This window comes from Cygnus olor, chromosome 1, assembly GCF_009769625.2.
Source record: "Cygnus olor isolate bCygOlo1 chromosome 1, bCygOlo1.pri.v2, whole genome shotgun sequence".
In the NCBI taxonomy this organism is placed as follows: domain Eukaryota; kingdom Metazoa; phylum Chordata; class Aves; order Anseriformes; family Anatidae; genus Cygnus; species Cygnus olor.
In genome coordinates, this window is record NC_049169.1 from 15,077,518 (window position 1) to 15,098,442 (window position 20,925).

The 20,925-nt window shown below is 38.8% G+C and overlaps 1 protein-coding gene across 2 annotated transcripts in view; it reads left to right on the forward strand.

Moving 5' to 3' along the window:
- The window catches only part of PRKAR2B (protein kinase cAMP-dependent type II regulatory subunit beta), an 81,271-nt gene that overhangs the window by 22,391 nt on the left and 37,955 nt on the right, over positions 1-20,925 (forward strand). For both annotated transcript variants that reach the window (XM_040549033.1, XM_040549044.1), the window contains one exon: positions 6,174-6,209. In XM_040549033.1, the coding sequence (XP_040404967.1) occupies positions 6,174-6,209 (36 nt within the window). The remainder of the gene's footprint in view (positions 1-6,173; positions 6,210-20,925) is intronic.

A 20,925-nucleotide genomic window follows, 5' to 3' on the forward strand; every position in this document is an offset into this window, starting at 1 on the left:
TTCAGAGTAAAGCAGACCATTTCTAAAGTTATTCCAACTCTAACAAATTTCTTAGTGAATATAGAGATCTATGTTATACAGTTTTATTGTCTATTTGCTGTAATTCAATTTAACGTTAACAGCTTGATTTTTATCATCGTCCTAAAACCATATTCTGGTATAATTTTCATGGGCTTGTGGAGATTCTAAGCAAGAAATGACCATGTACCGTGACCTCTGATGCAGTCAGCTCTTACTTATCCACTGGTAAATGGTCTGTTGTGGATTGTCCATGCCCTTGTGGCTGTGGATGATCTGTGCCCTTGCTATTCATGCTGGCGGTGCTGCTCAAGCACAGCTTTCACAGCCAGCTCCCTGCTGAGCTGGAGAAAAAAAGAGCTGTGTTACCTCGTAGTTGCGCAGGGACAATGCAGGTGCCTCCATGATGTGCTTGCAGTACTCAACATACTCCACCAGCACCACATCAGAGCTTCTTTTGGGAGGCCTGTTGAATTACCTGGGGCTCAGCATCAGCTGTGTTGAACCTACAGTAGTGCTGGAAGAGGAAGACTTGGCCAAGCTGAGGCTGGTTGCAGGGACAAAGTGGGCGAGAGCACCCAAGGTGGCGGGGCAGGAGTGCACGTCCTGCCTGCCTTGAGATTTCATGAGGTCTTATTAATGTGCATGTGCATTAATATCACTGTTATCTTATGGCCATCTCAACCTGGAAGTGTTCTGAAATAATCAATCTGACTGGAATATCTAGAAATTAAGTGATCGAGAGAAATAGCAGTGGCTCCAAATTATTTCCATTATTGTTCTCCATGGTTTCCCAGTCTATCATTGTTCTGGGTGATAGAGTTACTGTATTTCATTCATTTGGGCTGTAAAAACAAAAGTCTCACTAAAGCATGTATTTTAGAAAGGCATGCAGTCCACACACATTTGATTTTTTTCTCACTCTAATTAGTTCATTCTAATTAATAAAATGTTTGTGGAAGAAGACAAGCTAATCTTTACTTGCATAATATAGGAATGTGATTACAACAGGCATAATTCAAAGTATTTCTGAAAGTTGCTGGGCATCTGAGAAATGGTTGAGCTTGGAACTGAAGAGGTGGAGCCTGAAGTGTGTGTGAGGCTTATCAGTTGAAACTTGGCCTGGGATTTTGGGAAATGTAGCAAAACATAAGTAAAACAGGAATAACTCATTGAAATCAGGTTGCCCAGGGAGGTGGTGGAGTCACCGTCCCTGGGGGTGTTCAAGGAGAGGTTGGATGTGGTGCTTAGGGACAGAGTTTAGTGGGTGACATTGGTGGTAGGGGGTGGTTGGACCAGATGATCTTGGAGGGCTTTTCCAACCCTAATGACTCTATGAAATCACTGGAGTAGGACTGTACAAAACAGTGCGATGTGTTGAGAGTTGGTTCTCAAGCTCTTCTTGAAATTTTGGTTATGTTTGACCCACTGACCTCAGTGACATCTGTGAGTTTTAAGTGTTGTACCTTCAAGAGGATAGAAAAACTGTATGGTTGGGTTATGACTTTTGTTTCATAACATCACTCGGGGCATCTGTGCCTCTCACGCAAGCATGACAAGTTATGGTGTAGATACTTCTGTTTGCATCTACCCTTTAAGATAGATTAGCAATACTCCTGTTTTGTAAATATAGCTGGCTTCGGGGGCTATGGCCTGCCAAATTTGAGAGCTTTAGAAATGTAATGGCTGAATTTATTTATTTATTTATTTTTAAGGGAGCTTATCCTTTTCCCTATGAAGATATTACAGGAGCTAATTGAAAGCGAGGCTGGTGGAAAGCGTTCTAATTTTCACTAATACCAAAGGTTAGCCGCTAATCTCCTGTCAGCCCTCATCACTCAGAGCACTCATTTTTGCTTTGTTTTGCTGGAAAAGAGCACTGGCTGGCACTGCGCAGACACGGCGCGGGGAGGCTCCCATGGCCTCCACCGCCGGAGCAGGCCGCAGGGAGCCGGGTGCGCTCAGCACCACGGGCTGGGGTCCTGCGGCCCAACCCACGTAGGGTGTTTGTCCTTGTTGGCAGAAGGCACGGCGTGCAGGGCAGGTTGGCAGGGTGCTCGAGCACGTCCCTAGCAGGCACTGCGTAGCCTCTTGTTAAATCCCCGGCTGACAGACCCTGGCTTCTTAGGAAGGCCGCGTATCTGGTGGCCGCGATGTGTTTAGCTTCTTATTCCAGGTGACACTCGTGGCGCTTTCACGACAGCTTCTGAAGCGAACTAGGCTTTGAGGGCTTAAACTGGGAGTCTGGAAAAAGGGACAGCTCAGCGCTATCAGAACGAATTAACTGCAGGAAGGGTGGCCAGCTGGGGCTCCGAGCTTCGTCCTGGTGCTCTGTGAACAGCCCCATCGAGCCCCGTCTCTATCTCCCCTGCTTGAAGAATTAAGCTACTTCTATTGTCTGTCTCACAGGGGCTGCTGTGATGAATGCTTAACGCTCTTAAAGAATAATATGAATAGTAAAATACACAATGGGGAAAAGAGCGATGGTTAGACAGTTTTTGAGTGACGGAAATATTTTTAGTGCATGCTTCATGTGAGTTGAAATTTTTATAGTGTATATTCAAAGTAAATATGTTAAACCACCTTAGCTTCTTTTGATCATTTATCAGTTATTTCTGTTTGTGTGGTTGATTTGTATAGCCAAAATACTTCAAAAACTGTAATTTTCGTACAGCCATCCAAACAAGGATTGGCAAACACGAATTTCAGTTACCAGCAGGTAACATCTTGGATGATGCGCTTCTCTCACTGCGTAGCGCTAACAGCAAAACCGCTGTGGTATGTCACATAAGGACTGATAACTGAGACAATTTAGTCAAAGCTCTGTCAGGAAGAAGATCCCTGACACTTTTTTTTTGCCTTTTTTTTTAAATTTTCCTCTATGAAGGTTTGTAAAGGATTGTAGCTGAGACAAAGTAGAATATGAAAAGTCACGTCCAATATTGGAGTGACATCATGCATGTAAATAAGGTCCTCCATGCACAGAAATGTATTCCTCAGTCATGGTGCAGCTCTCTCTCTTGGTCAAATAAAAGATCAAATCTCTCTGGACATGTTCTGAATTTATCTGCATGCCAGTTTATCCTTTATTGGAAAAAAAATCCTCGATTTTGCAACTGTGAGGTTTTGCTGTCCATGTTTTTTTGTTCATTTTACATTTTGTACGAGGTAGTGACGGGGGTGTGTAACCGTAAGTTACTGTAAGCAGGGTTTTTCCTTCCAGTCAGTTGTTTATTGAGTCATTCAGAGCAACCAACTCCCAGAACAATGTCACTGTAACCTTTAAGGTAAAGTATATTTTCACTATAGAGTTAATTTCAATGGCTTTGTAGGTATTGCTTCAAGTCTGTTCCATTCCCTTCCCGAGTTTAGCTTCGCTGGAATATTTTGCCGCTGTGCACCAGCTGTGTTGTAAGGAGGGTGCTGCCAGGGATGGGGTAGCCACTGACAGTGCTTCCTGCTATTCTCATGGGACGGCTGGCAGTCCTGAGGGCATCCTGCAAAGCCCAATAGTCAGGTTGCTGAAGTCCTGAGAAGCCACTCACAGATGGCTCGTGGAATATTTCTCCTATTGATTTGTCAGTTGGCTTTCTGAGCCAAGGCTTCCAGCTCCTGACACATCAGAAAGATAATTTAAGACTATTTTTTACGTCTGCAGCAAAATGCTTGTTAATCTATCTTTTGCCCACCTTATTATGTTTATCCTGCCAGCCATTGTACCATCTGGTTGTTCACGCATCTACTTTGTAGTGAAAATATCAGCTAAATTTCTTCAGGCTGATGATTTTCTGAGACCTCCTGGTAAGCTTATGTTTCCATCTTTCTGGGCGGCAAAAGTATATTGCAATTTGCTGCGCAAGAAACAGAGAGGAGTTCAGCGTGGTAAACAGCAAAGAGCTGTGGGTGCTGCTTCTGATGCTACCACTAACACATTTGGATGACCCTCACGAAATCCCAGTCTGGGAGAAAGGCTTTGTCTGCTTGCTGTTCAGACATTGAATATTCAAAAGTAGTTGCTTATCGGGGTCCTGAGATTCTGGTTTTAAAAAAAAATAATAAAAAAAATCTTGCTCTTTTTTCCCCTCACTCCTAACAGTAAATAAATTCTAAAATTTATTGTAAAAGAAATCGTAAAGCTTCTTGCAGCCAAAGAAAAGAGGGATTTTAAATGTTTATGTGGCTGGAAGTAGCCAAAATAGGAATTGCTCTTCTGACAGTCCCAGTAGCTTGTTTCAAACAGGAGTAGTCTCCAAGGTGTGTGAGTTTAGTGTTAGGTGTTATTTTTTTAAAAGTTGAATTATTTGATGTGTTGGTAAAATGTGCTGAGGTGGCTGTCGGGAGGAGTTAAAGCTTTATATGTACAGATGATGTGTGGAACTGACAGCCAAACCAAAATACTCTCCCCGAGTTTGGGGAAAGCTTTTTAATGGTAGCAGAGCACAATTTTACGTTTTCTTGATGGAAATATGTCGGATTCCAACTGTATTTTTTTTATATAAGCACATCTGCTGAGAACTGCTGCTCATGTGCAGTCATGACCAGTGTCCTGAAATGAATTTGGCCTGTAACCCTAGAGACAAAATGAAACATATTCTTTTTGCAGCTTGAGGAATTATGTGGCTCCCTCTATTGCAAAACAGTAGTTGCATAAAATCTGATGTTTTCTCCAATAAAAGATGTCTAAATACCTTGCTTTTTTATTTAAAAAAAAGAAAAAAGAAGTGGGGGGAATTGGAAATTGAGGTTAAAAATAACCTTGCTGGTTATGTTAATCCCTTGTTTACTTATATACGTGTTTGGGGTTTGTGATAGCCTATTCACGAGAGGTTTCCTTGCTCCTGAATAGCACGTTGAACCACTGCAGTTAGGTTTCCCAGTGTATTTCTTGCCACTTGGACCTGTCACTGCGGTATGTGCTTGCACAAACCATCTGCGGCTGTGGCTCAGAATTTGTATCTTTGCTCTGGTTTCTCCTGCCCAAAGGAATAAAAAATCACTTTGCATCTCAGGCTGTTGCTCCCTCCTGTTTTCTCAGCATTTTTCTTCCTTTATCTTGGCTTAGATGTTTGAGAAAGGCTGTATAACTCCCGTGTAAAATTAATAGAGATGAAATAAAGAAGTTCAATATTTTTCATTTTTCAGTTCCATGTAAACATTCAGAGTAATTTTTTTAAGTTGAATATTAATAAGCACTGTAAGAGCATACATTTTTAATGTAGCTGTTGCCCATGTTCGAAATTAGGTCATTCAGATCTTTTTTTACTCTTTATTCCAGCTCTCTTTATCACATACAAGTAGAGTTCAAGACCAGTGTTTTATACTAATAATAAGCAGGCCGAGGGTTGTATTTGGAAGGCAAAACATACGAAACTTCATCGTTTTCTCTCTGGTAGCCCTTGAAGAAAGAGGTAAAACTCAGAGCTGTGTGCTCTAAGATGTATTTTGTGATCTTTCCCAGTTGGAACCGAGATAGGAATCTGATTCCAAATGTTAGCAGCAAGTATTTGGAGATGTTTCAAGATGGCACTATAAAACAATAATTTTCATTGTAAAACAGATTTTTTTTTCTGAGGGGTTGGGGGAGGAGGCGGCTGGTGGGGGTGGTTATGGCTGGCATTGTTGATTTACCGAAAGAGTTTTAAAATTTACTCAATGCAGAAGTTCATCTTTCAGACAGAAGTGCAAATTAGTGTTTTTTTAATGTGTAGGAGTATCTTTGTTGCTAGATTTCCTATAGGTATATTTGTAGAAATAAAGTTGTTTTTTACATCTTTTTAGTCCATGTCTGCATCATTGTTTTCAAGATGCCAATTTCTGTGCTCTCAATAAATAATGGAAATACAGAACTAAATATTTCACAGCCAGTCATGAACAACAGTAAGTGCTTGCATACAGTATCTTATAAGAAGCTGAAAATGGTCTTGAAGGTTTACTGGTTACTTGCTAGCATATCTCTTGCAAACCTGCTTAAAGGTTTAAGTGTGTATGAAGTTAACATGGGTTTCTATAAATACAAAAAATTGATTAACAGTTATTTGTTAATCACAAATGACAAAGTTGTTTTCGCACTTTGAATAAAGTCTAACATTGTTATGTGTGAACTACATTAGATTACTACAAAAAAAGTCTAAATGAAATGTCATGTTTTCTTTCAGCTCCAGTGATAAATCGATTCACAAGACGGGCATCAGGTAAGTTGGAAAAATTGCATGTTTCATTGGTCTACATAATAAATGAAACATAATGCTGACTGTAATTGTCATGTAAAATATAATGGCATTAATCAGATTTCTTCTTCAAAAATTTTTGATTTGCCTCAAATTCACTATCTGGTTTACTGAAAAATGTAGCCAAGGCTTACGATCATAGAGCTTGCTTGAAGCCATCTTCTTGGTGTGAAATTTATGAACATTTTATGCTTTTCCTTTCTGCTTCAATATAATTTCCTTCAAAATAATTTTATGCCTAACAGGACTGAACTTTGAAAGCATGAACTGATTGTAATCTGGTAGTGTTGTCTTGCTTACTTAGACAACCTGAAACAGCAATTTGGTGGTCATCTGTGCATGAGAAAATGTACAAGCATGCTAGAAATCTCTATTTTTTATTTTTCCAAAACTGAGCTGGTTTATATACGTGGTGCATTGTTCTGCTCTGGAGAGCTGGCAGATTGGGTCCTGAAAGCAACGCTGCCATGGTGGCGCTGTGTTGTGCTGTAAGGGTATGCCTGCCTAGTTTGTTGTTTTGTCTGTTCTGCAAATTAATTTGGTTAGTGCCAGCTCAGAGGACCATTTACCTTCACCTAGTGGATGTTACAACGTGTAATAGGTCCTTCCAAATTATGTATCATTAAAAATTAAGGTTCTTGCTCTTTCCTTATTGTCTCCCTACAATATAGTCATGAGGTCTCATATTTTTGAGCTCATTCTCCTGAAGCGTGAGGCCTGGAACTTAACTCTTACTTGCTTGTGAAATCCTGTGAATGTGAAAGTGGGGCGTAGAAGCCACCACTCAATGTCATGAGACTCATGACAGACTCGTAAGAGTCAGCAGACCAGGAGATGTGATCTGTTCCTGTTCAACTCGGTATGCTAAGTGTACAATCTAACTGTAAAGCCCTTTCTGTTTTCAGCTGCAGGTCACTGTGAGTAAATGTAACCAACTTTGTGTTTCACAATCCAGAAAGTCTAGCCAGACTTCTAACATTACTTCTTGCAGTGTCAGTCAGACAGTTCCTTCTTTGTCAATATAAAAATACCGAGTTGCTAAGGATAACTATGGAACTGTATAGAAAAATGGAGGTTTACATTTGCAGGATTGGTGCATAGTAGGTATGTAGCACACAGTAAGAGAGAGTAATTAATTCCAAATATACTCATGCTGACAATTTTAAGGATTGATATTTCATAAGGTACTGTAGCATGAAACAAAAGAAATGATTGGTAAATAGCACTCAGTAACAATGAGCAGGGCTTTATGCAAATTGCACGTTTTAAGCATGGTCTTACTGTGAGTGATTGATAGCTGACTTTAATGAATTCAGTCTTTGTAACAGATGTGTGATAAGCTTTTGCATTTCAGTAGGAGACTTTGTTTGAAAAGCTAATATGTGCTCAGAAAAAAAAATGTTATTAATGTATTTTAAAACTAAAAATGTGTGAGAATTCTGAATTTTTTGCACACTTACTCAGAAAACACATAAATAACTTCTTTTGGCAATTAGTATTTAATGTGTATTGATCTTTTTGTGGAGAGATAAAGTAGAGTTATCTTATTCAGAATAAGAAGTCAAATTGTATTATGTGGTCCAGATGTAAATCATGTGAGTCAGCTTCAAGTTGCATCAAGGTAATACTGCAGTCTATTATATGTACTGTTTTATTAAGTCTCTTGCAGCTTTAATTGTCAAAATAATTATTTTTCAAACAAGAAAGCCGATGGAAAGTGATAGCTCTTACTTTTCTTCTTAAATACTAAATGACTACCAGAGAGGTATTTATACCAGCGTATATTTAAGAAGCTTGATTGATAAAATAGAAAATGTGAAACAAACTATGCTGATAACACAGATATTTTACAGAAATGTTTTAACAATCATAGCCATATTTTCAGGTAGTTACCTTTTTTAGTTGGATGACTGTTGGGATACATTAAGATAGTCAAGATTACTTTGCAAATAGAGGTCCCAGATAGTATTCGTGTTTTAATGCTTTGTAGCTCAATAGCATTCTGTAATCTAAGTTGATTCTAATACTTAGGAAATGAGAGGCTGACCCAGTGAAAAGTACGGTTTTTCCTCAAATATGCGTGTCTCTTAATTTTAGGCTTTTTGGCTAGGAGCTATTTGAAAATTTGAAATGTTCAAGCTTGTTGATTCTGGAGTGTTTTTGAAGATTTGCTTCTGATGAACATTTCTCCAAACTAACTACAAGTAGCTGGAGAGTTAGCTGTAGCACGTGGTGTTGTTTTGTCTGATCTAGCGATATCACAGACAGATTCTGAGAGTGACTTTTAGGGTCCCTGCCTTCATAATACCTCTGTCCATAGGCTGTCTCTCCTTCCTCTGCACAGATCTAGGAGTTGTGCTGCCTGAGAGTGCATTGATTAAATGAAAGTAGAAACACAGCTGTTCTCGGTGTGTTAATACTCATTCGACGTCCAGCTGACCAACACTGTGGGTCCCAAATAACCATATCCACAATAGTGGCAGCAGTGGCTGCATTTAACCAGGAATGGAGAAAGAGTTGAGCTGCCACTACTGGCAGCAGTCACACTGACACCAGGTGAGGATAAACATCCAGAGATACCTGCAGCAAAGACTCCTAGACTGCTCTGCTAAAAGCTGCTTTTCGAGCTCTTGCAATGATAAGCAGGGAGAAAAGCCAGATGACACAGATTTCTTCACCAAGAACAATAATTCTGTACAGTAGGTGTCTTGATTTTGATGTTTCTGCTATTCCTTGGATAATCCCTACTATTTTACTTGGTGGAATAGGATACGGTTATTTTTCCTAACAGCCAGAAATTAAGCAGCCAGAGATTAATTGCTGAAGCACCTGCTGAAAACAGTATAGTAAGGCATTCATTATTTAACAGCTGTTCCTGTTAACATGCTGTGAGTGTACTAATGTACTGTCATTGGTATATGGAGGATAAAGGAATAAGTAAGCTAGGATCAATTAATTGTTCTTGAATTTCATTTCTCAAAATTTGAGCTACATAATTTAGCATGTCTCTTCTGTGTGTTTCGCATATGTGTTTGCATTTATGCAATGTGTCTCCTATACATAAAACACAGATGTATGTATACCATAGTGCTGATGACATAGCTACTTACAGGCTGGTTAATAATGCACCCTATTGTTTTAGATTATGAACAAAGAATAATAGATATCACGGCCTTAAACAGATAAGTTTAGCAAGGAGAGGAGATTAATGATACATTCTGTAGCTAGAATGAACAATGAGACAGCCACAAGTTAGTTAATTTTTCGTTTAAAATCTGGTGGGACTGAGTTGAAGAGACAGGAGGAAAAAATGTTGAGGTGATCAATGGACTTGGATGGGAAGAAAGGGGAACATGGAGTTAGTAGAGGCAGCATGAAGTGGAAGAGAAAACTGAATGTTCATGAGGTGAAAAACAATGTGGAAATTTCTGAACAAGCAGACGAAGCCAAGAGGTGCAATTTCTGAATACAGACAGATACTTTCCTTCTGTGGATTAGATTAGTTTTCATCCACCCATCTGAGCATGAGATACTTAGGGTTGGAAAGCTAATGAGGTTCTGTATGCTAGCAGAGGCATGGGGTTTGTGCTTTTCAGCATCTTGACAAATAGATAAATTTTCTCATTAAATATTGACAAGAGTTGAGAATAATGCAGCAAAACCAGCATGGATTTGCTACAGACTGAGCTTAAATTTATAGTTAGTAATGCCATTTACTAAGGCTGTTTATTATACAAATGTATAGTATCATTTTAATTAAGAAATACGTAAGTCTATAAAGTTACTTCAGTTATGTACCTGCTTTAGCTTCTGAAAGACTGAAGAGAACCTAAACAAGGCTGCCACGAGTTAGCCTGCTTAAGCTAAGAAGAACTGGTAGGTAGGCTCCAGGGCATCTGTGGAGCATCAACAACAGAGAGAACCTCCCCATCGCTCTCCCCTGAACAATGGCTAACTTCAAAATACCATTTTAGCCCCGTGGAAAAGAAATAAATGATGTTTTAAATATTGTTCTCTGGACCAAGCTGGAAGGAGAAGTAGTTTATTGATTTATTTATACTGGCTCCTCCACAAAGCTCTAAACCAAAATTACTTAAATATAGTCGTCAATGCTGAACCTATCAGGAGAAACTGCCCTAGGTATAGTTGGAGTAAATTTGCTATCAAGCAAATAACACTGTCATGGAGGAGGAGAAAACAAACAAAAACCAAAAGAGAAGGGAGCAGGGAAGGTAAAAACTTTCAGGCTCCTTCTCCATGGATGTCAGCAAGGACCTCTCCAAAGAAAAGACAGAAGCACCTAAATAAATTGAGGCTGATGTCCTACGCTTCCTGGATCGGTCATCAGCCTGGGAGGGGGGAGGGTGAGAAAGAGAGAAGAAAATCTCACATGGCACTAGAGATCTCTGTGCAACAAATACCTTTCTAGTTTTGACTTTCTGAAACTTTCATTTATTTATTTTTAATTTGTGGCAGTTGAAACTGGGAAGCATTTTTTTCCTTTCCATGCACTCCTAAGAACTTCCACTTGTAAGTACACGGCTGACTAACTGAAGATGAAAGGCTGAGAAAGAAGGCAGCATTTTTTTACGCCTTTTTAAAAGGGTGTGTTTAATTCATTTAGCAAGCACTCAAGTTCTAGATATTTTGGTATGGAAGGCAAATCGCTTTTGTACCATGGTGATTTCTAACAAAGTCAGGGCTGTGTTTAGTGGCCTTTTTTTTTTTTTTTTTTTTTCAGATACTCCTACAGCACACAAGTTTCTCTACGATTCAAAACACATTTTATTTGACTCTACAAACGTTAACCTTACAATGGTTTGAAAAGAAAGGAGGAGATGCAACGTTCTCATAGTTCTAAGTTGTCTGATATGTCCCAAAGCTGTGATCATGGAATTGTGTCTACCAGTAATTTACTTGAATTTGTGGAGCAAGTTATTTTAGTTGATTTCTGCTCAGGCCTGGCAATTATTTAAATGCAGCAAGAGTTTCTGCAGATCAGAAATATTTTCTAGCAGGTAGAAAATGATCAAAAGGAAGCCGATGAAACTGGTTCAGTTCTTTTAGAATTTTTCAGAAATAAGAAAAAATTTTAACGAGAACACACCGATTAATTACTGAGCCCCTCAAGCTAGCTGTTTCTACTGCACTACTGCATACACACACCTACACACAAACATGGTGAATTGCTTCGCAAACCAGCTAGTTGCGGTGAGTACTTTATAGCACCATCATTTATAATCATGCTGTGGCGATGTCTTCGGTGCCGGGTCACCTGTCGGATCTCCTAGCCACTAGCTGCCAGCGATGAGCAGGACGGTGTCACCACATCACAGACCAGATGCATGCATGCCATATCACGCATCGGTCACGTTACGTGGTTTTTCCCTGTCGTATGACCAAAATGCAGCCCTTCCTGCCCGTCGTTCATGGGTTGCCAGCATCCTCATCATGTGCCTGCAGAGATGGGTGTTCTCAGCTGCTACGGGCTGACGCACAGGACTCACGCCTCTGCGTGTCATATGATAGAAGCCTGCATTTTAGCACACATTCAGATAGGAGGAGGAAGGTTTTGCACAGCCCTCATAAAAGAGAAAATCTGGGAGCAGGTTTGCCAGAACAATTTAATCTATCCTTTATCTCATTTTACATCTTTGCATAAGGTGCCATTGGGAAGAAAGTGACAAGATAAAAGTTTGGGGCCTCATTATTCTGAGCAGATCTGCGGACTGTGGATTAGTCATGCCCACAGTAGCATTTACATGTATCGCTGCTGGTTTTCAGCTGAATGATTTTTACAGAAAATGTGACAACCTACTTAAGGAACACAGAGGAATTTTACTGAATTTAGACCATGTGAGGCTTATTAGTGAAGGAATGGTTAATTGCTTTCTGCAATTATAAGCTTGAGAGAACATAGGTGATACTAAATTCAATCGTTAAATATAAACTAGCATTTAGGAAGAGCAAATTGATTCTGTTAGCCAAGAATAGAATGCCTCTAGGAAAGAATCTAAAGTTTTAAACTTAAAAACCAGATTTTCCATTTGTAATCTCAATCTTCTTGAATCATGCTAAGATTGTGTTAAGGAGATCGTCACGCACAGTCCTGTGGCATGTTAGAAATGTCAGAGAAAGAATGCTAACTGGAGTGAAATGGTATTTCCTTTTATAAAATAAGGCAGAGGTTGGAGTTGTACCAAAAATGATGGTTAGAAATGCAGTAACTGTAACCCCCCCCTTTAAAAGCTCAGGTAGGAGAAAGTGCTGTCGTGGAAGCATGTCAAGTCATAGCAATGGAAGAAGAATTAAGAACTTTATTGATGTAGTTCTTCGAGTCTGGTGCAGGTGCTTGCTGAAAGCACAGGTGTTACCCTCGAGAACGAAGAGCTGATTTGTGTGGCCTGTCTCACACACGCTGTGTATGCTCTGTGAAATGTTAAGATAGCTGTTTCCCACCCAGTCCATAAAGAAGATCCAACTCCCTCGTTTAGTTTCTCTTATGTGCCTTGTTTGCTGTGTACTTCACATATTACTGCAGCGAATGAAATGCTCACGGTAGCAAGAGTTCAATTTGCTGTCTTGTCTCTTCTAATAAATTCTAGGAATTTGAGAAAAGTTCCTGTAGAAAAACAATGTGCGTGGAGAGCATCCACATTTACTCCCAAATGCTGCCTGTTTTTGTTCAGAAAATCTAATGAATTAAGATAATGAAGTTAAACTTAGAACACTCGTTCCTGACCCGTTTTTACCTTGAGATTTGTTCCTTTTGGTTCTGATCTTAAGAAGAGCTTGCGTGCTCGGAAGGTTGTCTGTCTTCTTTGTGCAGTTATTTTAGCTGCTCTAATCAAAGATCCTCCCTGCAAAACTGTATCCTCTCTAGATCATTGCATCAGTGCCTTTACTCTTCCATACTACAGCATATAGTTGGACAGTGATGTTCTTTTTCAGAAGAAAAACAACTTGATGTAGTGGGTGGCATCCGTGCCCATGGCAGGGGGTTTGGAGCTAGGTGATCTCTAAGGTCCCTTCCAACCCAAACCATTCTACGAAAACAAAACTTAGTCTAATTGTGCACTTCTTCTGGAACTTTTAAACTTCTAAGTGGCTCACTTTCAGCATTCATTAAGTTGTAGGTTTGTTTGTTTGTTCAAGATTCCTTTTATAAAACCAATGAAGTCTGGAACAGGTCTGAGCAGGTCGTGTCAGTATTTCCTTGTATAGATCCTCAGCAGAGACTGAATACAAAATTTTCAGGGCCTATTGTAGCAGAGTTATGGGAATAGGCCAACAGTTGCAAATGAATGTAATGCTAGATTTAATGTATGGTTATGCTTAGACTGGCTTGTCATAACACTTTAGGACTAAATAAAACCTGAGGAGATTTATTAGGTGCTTGTTATAAGGCAGAGCTTGAACGGGGTTAAGGAAGGGAGGAGAAAAGACGAGGAAAGACAATAACTTAGATGATTTCTTCAGGTTTCATGTTTCATATTTCTGTGACTGTTTAAATATCTTTGAGAGCACATTCTAGATTTCATTTTATAGACTGATTAAAATGTACAGAGCAATTATTTTAAAATTGCATGATTTGGTAAAGATAGATAGCGACCTCTTCAGACTATTGGCATGTTATAAATATGTTTTAAGTTCAGAAATTACTGCATACACACATCTATGGGAAGTTGTCATTTTTCCTGCTGTTTTCCTATTATCTTTGGAAGATATTCTACATATAGTTTTGTATCAGTAGAATGAAGAACCATATTTTTTTCTGCTTTTGGGGCTGATCTTGTTTCAGTTATAGGGAACGTAAACCAGAGGTTGCAGCTGAAATATGAAATTCATCTTAATGGATTCCTGTCCAGTCTGTGTGATAAAGAGCTCGGATATCCCAGCCAGGTATGGAGCTGCTAGACCGACACACCGATTCCTTTAAACTAATTGTGTGTGTGTAACTGGTAAACAAGGTAGGGTAAGGGGAAGTGCCACAGTATAGGTTGTGTCTGTATGCTGAAACCTCCCCGCGTGAGCCTGCGCTCCCTCTGCTTTCTGGCGTGCAAAGTCGCTGTCGTCTCGTGTTCCACTTGAGGTGGGAAGCCCAGAGAGGGGACCATCGACGGAGCTAATTTTTTTTCCTCTTATTTTAGGCAGAACAGTATTTGACGCACTTGTCCTTGGAATTCGTTAATGCAATATCTAATCTTTCTTTTGTGACAAAACAAATGCAATATGGACAAAGAGGATATCTTCTTGTTATGTAACTAAGTAGTAGTGAATAAATTCCAGAGAAAACAGGTTTTCCAGACAAAACAGACTTTCTATCAAAATAAATAGAGAAATGATGCCAAATGTTCATATTAATAAGTATGGCTGTTATTTATCTGCAAGCGGTAGTTAGCAAATGTTGATGATTATTGAATAAAAATGTACTAAGATTTCTTAATGGATGCTCTCAGACAGCGGTGAACGCTGTAAACTAGCTGATATAAAACACAGATTTTTCTCTCTTGTATTTTAAATTCTCATTATAAGTAAGTTTTTTAGGTTAATCATTCTTTACTTGCATCCAGTTATAATCTGACAGGCAACAAATCCCTCCTGTGTCTGGCAACCTGTAGCTCATACTGGGTTTTCTGTTTTAACATGCTCCCAAGTTCACTTCCACCATTGATAGTCTCAGCAATCCCAATAACACACCAGAATCTAAATGTGAGCAGAAAAGCTAATAACCTTCTGGTGAATTTATCAGGTTGCTTGTAACTCATGATTTTGAAAGAAATAAAAAATTGATATTTATTTGAATGAATGAGTATGCACATTACTGAAATAAGTAGAAAGTATTTTTTTAAATGATTTTTGGAGCAGGCCTTTATAGATAGTCATTATTTAATCATTCTGATTTTTAATTCTCTAAAGCATTTCAGTATCTGTTTCTATGATAAACTCAGCTTTGGTTGCCTCGTTATTTTGTTCTTTAACATTTCTATTTAGATTAGGGGGGTATGCCAACGCCACTAGAGGTAATAGAGTATGAATTATAATGTTTGGCTGTAATATTTGCCTGCCATCTGCTAAAGCAAATCCATTCCATCTCTGATTTTGTGTGGTGTGACTTTCATGCTGTAGCATATATCTTCCGGAGGATAAGAGATGAATAGGGCAAGGTATGTTTTGCTTATTAAGTTGTTCAAAATGGAATAACAGTACTCATGGAACATGTTGCTTAGCACGTTTTCTGGTAGAACACCATAACACAAATGGCTTGGCCTTTAACCTTTAAGTTTGGATTAATATTTGGCAGCCACTGCTTCTTTTAAATGCTGTGGAGTCAACGAAAGGGGAAAATTAAATATCTTTGTATATAATATGCATAAACTGGCAACGTACAGCAGCCTGATGTCTTGCTTCCTAAATGTTCTGTGTCAGTTCCGCATGTTTCATAGGAAGCATGATGTCTTGAACAGCATGGTGTATTTTTCAGTTATTTAAACAAAATGTCTTTTGTCAAAGCATGAGCCCAAAGCTTTCTCACCATCAGACACTCCCTACTTCCAGCTCCCACTTCCCCCAGCCACGTAATCCTGTTCTGCAGCGTCTTTGCTTCATACATCTTTATTATATATCTCTCAGACTTCCTTCTCCAACCTCTAGTTTGGAGGAGGATACAGACAAGTTTAAAGCCTGGGAGAAAATACAGCTTAATGGATAAAGATAGCATCTCAGAAACTGCTATTTGTTTTGTTGGCAATGGGTCCCGCAAATGCCCCCAAAGTAATTCATATTTCTGTGTAGAACATCCATATATATTTACCAGCCAAGCAGATTGGTAATGTCCCAGTAATGGTTTTGTTGTATCCACTTGATGCTTTGGCCTTATGAACATTTTCTGACTTTGGATGGAATTTCTGTATGAGCTGGAGTCAGTCACAAAAGAATTTAACCCAGATTTATTAACTTGGAATCGCCCTTCTTTCCTTAGCCATAGGCAAGGCCCCTTTTGTCATTTCAGATCTTGCTTCCTCTTCTAGATAGTGGGTGAAAAGTCTTGTCTTAAAAGCTCATTGGAGATCTAATTTTTAAGCCTATGATAAATTATTTCAAATGAAGTCATTATTACTACTATATATACAGTCTGCTGACAGTTGCTGGTCCTCGCTTGTCGCTCTTTGTGATTAAGATTTGTTTTGTTTTACTGTTGTATACGGAAAGTAATGGAAACTGTTTTGTGACCCTTACATACGAATAGCTGGGGCAGAGCAAAGCATGAATAACTAGATTTTGTGCTTAGCACAGTTGTGTTTTAGCAGCATGAAACTACAATGGATCATTCCAAGGCATATTCCATCCAGGGATGAAAACCATCCTTCCGTGTGGACCTTTTCTACTCCCAGTTGTGCCATATGATTATTTGCTTACCTATTAAGGGGGTTCCTTAATAGATTTTGAACTCAGGATTTCTCACTCTTGTTCTATCTTACATTGACTTTGTAAGGGCAGGAAGAGTCCTGCTCCTTCCCATGGGTGCTTGATCTCATGGCAAATGGAGAATAATCTGCAGTGGTGTTTGTGTGTGCATAAACAGCGTATACATAGCTTTTAGTATAAGAAACGTATAGAAATTATACAGGGACTGAACACGAATTTGAACATCTCAGTTTGTTTTAGAAATTTCTCTGAACAAATATTACAAATATTTTTCTTCTTTATATATGTCTCACTCAAATTCCTTTTCTCCTTTAGGGGAAAAAAAATAATAAAATTTTGTTGTATTAATGCAATGCACCTTAAGGTTTTGTTTTTGTTATGCTAATGATGTAGATCAATAACAAAGGAGTGAATAATTCCTATTCATTTTCTGCTCACTGTTTTGTGCAAAAGTCAGAGAGACCCTTTGCTGGTGCCTGACATTACTGTGAAGAATTATTAGGAGCATGCCAGAGTGAAATACCGCCAGGTGTCACAATCCACTAGTGCAGAAAATTGTATGTATGTATTTGCTACATATTTAAAATAGGAAACAGAACTTGATTTGAGAATAAAGACGAATGAACTAGTCGGAAGAATACATTTTAAGTGCAAATGTTAAAACCTTTTACTTTTACTTTACTTTTCATGTCACATGTCAGGGCATATGGGAGCACACCTCTCCATGCACAAGGAAATATTGAAAATGTAGAGATTGCTTCAAATAACCAGTTACACAAGAAGAACCCCATCAGCCTCATCTCAAAGCTTAATTCAGCCTCTGAAATAATCTTGTACACTCAAATGTCAGCTAAACACAGCCACAAAACTGGTAATTCATACTCTTACAGTTTCTGTGCATGCAGTTTATTAAATGGAGAGTGCATCTTCTAAGGCAGAAATTCAACGCTTACTTGCCAGCCTTCATTTTTCCTGCCATCTCAGACTGTAGTTTGGAAATATAGCTTTGCAGTGAGACAATATTGTAGCAGAAGAGTTCTCTGAGAGCTGCAGAGTTAAAACACTGAAAGGGAAGAGTCCTGAATCAAGGCTTACTTTCTGTTCCATAGTATTCTTGCCAGGGGACAACAGGGAAAGACATCTTTCCGTGTTTTTCTCCAGCTAGCATTGATCTGGGAATGGTTTTCACACCAATTTTGTGTGGCTCTAGGGCAGCATACGCTTACTCTTCTCTTTTTGTCTGTCTCATCATAGGAATGTACTTCACTATTGTGCAAAGATAGTCATCTGCTGTCCTGTAGGATTTTTAGGCACATCAAATGGAGTCAGTTGCATTTTCTCATGGTCATTATGGAGGAATGCTTCAGATGCAAAACAGATAAGAAAGGAGAGAAAAAATACTTGTACCTACTGCTCAGCATAATTATTTGAAATAGGATCCTAATCTAGAAGATCCTCATGTGCTCCTGAGGTCAGTTTGTTGGTGAGTAGTTGTAGGGTAGAATCTAAATTGCCATCAGAGTTCAGCAGTGCCCAAAGACCCCAAGTTATGGTTGCATGTTGATGTAGACTATACATTTCACTAATTAAATTTCCTACTTGAACAAGTCAAACCACATGAGAAGGACAAGTAAGGAGCACCCTAAACTTCTTCTTATTAACCCTTATATGTATTAATCAGCTGGTTTCTTGCATATATCATCCAAGAAACTGGTCTGCTGGAAGAATGAGGAAGGGTAAGTGGTACTTTTTCTATGGATCAATTCAAGAAATGCCATCCACTTGTAAATGATAGGAAAATACATGGGAGAATAGAAGAGGTTGTTGAACTGTAGTTAGTCACCTGTTGCAGCAGCAAAGCAGAGACAGAGGAGTGATGTGGTGTGACAGTAGCTGATAAAACCTAGTAAGGGACTGGAAGAGGAGAATAGGAAGCCTACACTTGATGGAGTCAAAAAGAAAGGATTTAGGGGGGTTTCAAATTCTTTGTGGAGCACCAGCACCAAATGCACAGCAGCAGCTCTTGCTCAGTGTAAGACATTCTCGTTTCCTGTACTGGGCAAATTCCTGTCTCTGCGGAGAACCATGTCTTACAGGGAAAGGTAATTAAAATGCGTCATGACATAAAAGCTGGGCTGCACAGGGCAGACAAAGCAAAGCCTGCCTAGTATTACAGAGTGATTTGCTGCAGTGTGGCAGAAGTGTTAACGCGATTTATTGCTCTGCTCATACTGCTTTTGCTGATGCAGTTGCGCAGCTTGTGTTATCCTCACTGCCAGCAGCCGTGACTCAGGATGCTGATTGCTTAAAACCTCATGAATGCAGCTTGGCTGTGAAAGGGTCAAGAAACTGTAGATTTGAGGTTGACAATAACAGCAATAAATTCGTTCTTACAGATGCTCTGACCTCCACAAAGCTGGAACATTACTTTTCCCTTGCACAGAACAAAAAGCTGCCCTGACAAATTTACTTGAGGAGCAGTTGATCGAATTGACGAGTACATTTAGCTGGTCTTGACACACTGAGATCACAAACAAATGTGTGTGTGACTGTACCACGCATCTCTGGGAATTGCAGCTCAGGCTGTTTAGATGTTATAGTGCAGAATTGTAAATGGTGTCTTGAGTAAATAAAAAGTAAGAAATTATATAATTTGTGTAGTTGTTCTTTAAAAGATTGTGAATGATGTGCCTTGAATGAGCTAGAAGAGTGGCCTCTCAGGGACAAGAAAAAAAATCTCAGATTTGCAGAATGGTGGCGTTATGCCCTTCTGGTGTAAGAGCTTGAACTGGTATGTGGTGAGAGGAGAGGCAGAAGATGCCTTAGAATGCTCCAGCGAGTGTCTGAATGGAGGAGAGCATCTGGAGTAGAGGGAGGACTAACAGGCGTGCACATGCATGTGCTCACACATGCAGCTTTTGTCATGTGTATGTTTCTATTCTAACTGTGTAATAGTAAATTGTTCAGTATACATGGCAACGTGTACTTTCATACGTGGCGCACAACCTGATATTTTACATTTTCCAGGATTTTTAGTTACTTAAATCCAGTGGAATATCTATGTTGTGTTACCATTTGTATGAAGAGATACTTGAACATGGGGCATGCTTACTATTTTGTCAAAAAAAAAGAAATTAATATGAAAAAAATAATAGAAGCAACATGCTAAGTAATATTATTTGCTAAATTATCTTAAAAGCTGTACTACATTTTTCCCTATGCTGTTGTTCTTTTGTGTATTCTTACTCTATAAGTAGAATTACATGTTTTTTCTCAGCACTTCTTGTGGAGTCCTAATTTTGTTGTTCTTAAAGTAATGCGCTGTTTCATCTGCTGTGGCAGGTAGAAATTTACTGATTTATTTTTAATTTTTTTATTTATTTTTATTCAGTTTCTATTATTTGTTTTACATCTTAATTTTATTTCATTCTGGAAGGACAGCCAATGTTTCAGGGGTGCTAACTGGCTTTCTTTCAAAACACTTGAAACCATGATGTATAGTGCACTGATGTTTATTTGAAGTGCTTGGTTTGAATTGCAGATTCTTCTAAAGTGAATGTACTAGGTTTAGTTTTCATAAAAATTGGGGGTTCATTGAATTTCAAAAATAATTTCCTTTATTCAACAACTCTTTAGGTAACTGGACTTTTATAATTGTAGTTATGAAAAGTGCCAGTGATATCCATAATTCTAACATACCCATAAATTTCTGGCACATCATTTTTAGGATGTAATATTTTGCGGTTTGTCTCTGACCATAATGTAGTTCTTGTTTGAAGTTTGAGCAAATTTCTTTCAATATCTGTGACATTTTCAAGGCTCGAGCAAAATCAATATCTGAGTAATGAGATTTTAGTTTAACTACCATATGTGTGACAAAATAGCTTTTCGAATGTATGGTTAGAAGTTCCCCATTAAAATTGAATTATTCAATTTGTAAAAAACAAAACAAAACTTATTTGCCAGAAGTTAGAACTGACTGATTTTGAGTTATGTTTTCTACCATGAATTTATTATACCTATATATTTGGAATTAGACCTTATTTTTAAAAAGTGCTAAATATCTCCCACTAGTTTTAATGAGAATGAAGGCATTCAGTTGGATGGAGAGTGAGGTGGCACGTAGTTGTATTGTGCAAGAGAGGAAGGAAGTTTTCAGGTTTCTGTTCAGTACACACTTTTCATGAAGGACTCCTTAATCAGAGCACAATGTGAGTGATGGATCATTTTCAAAGACATTATTTATATGAGC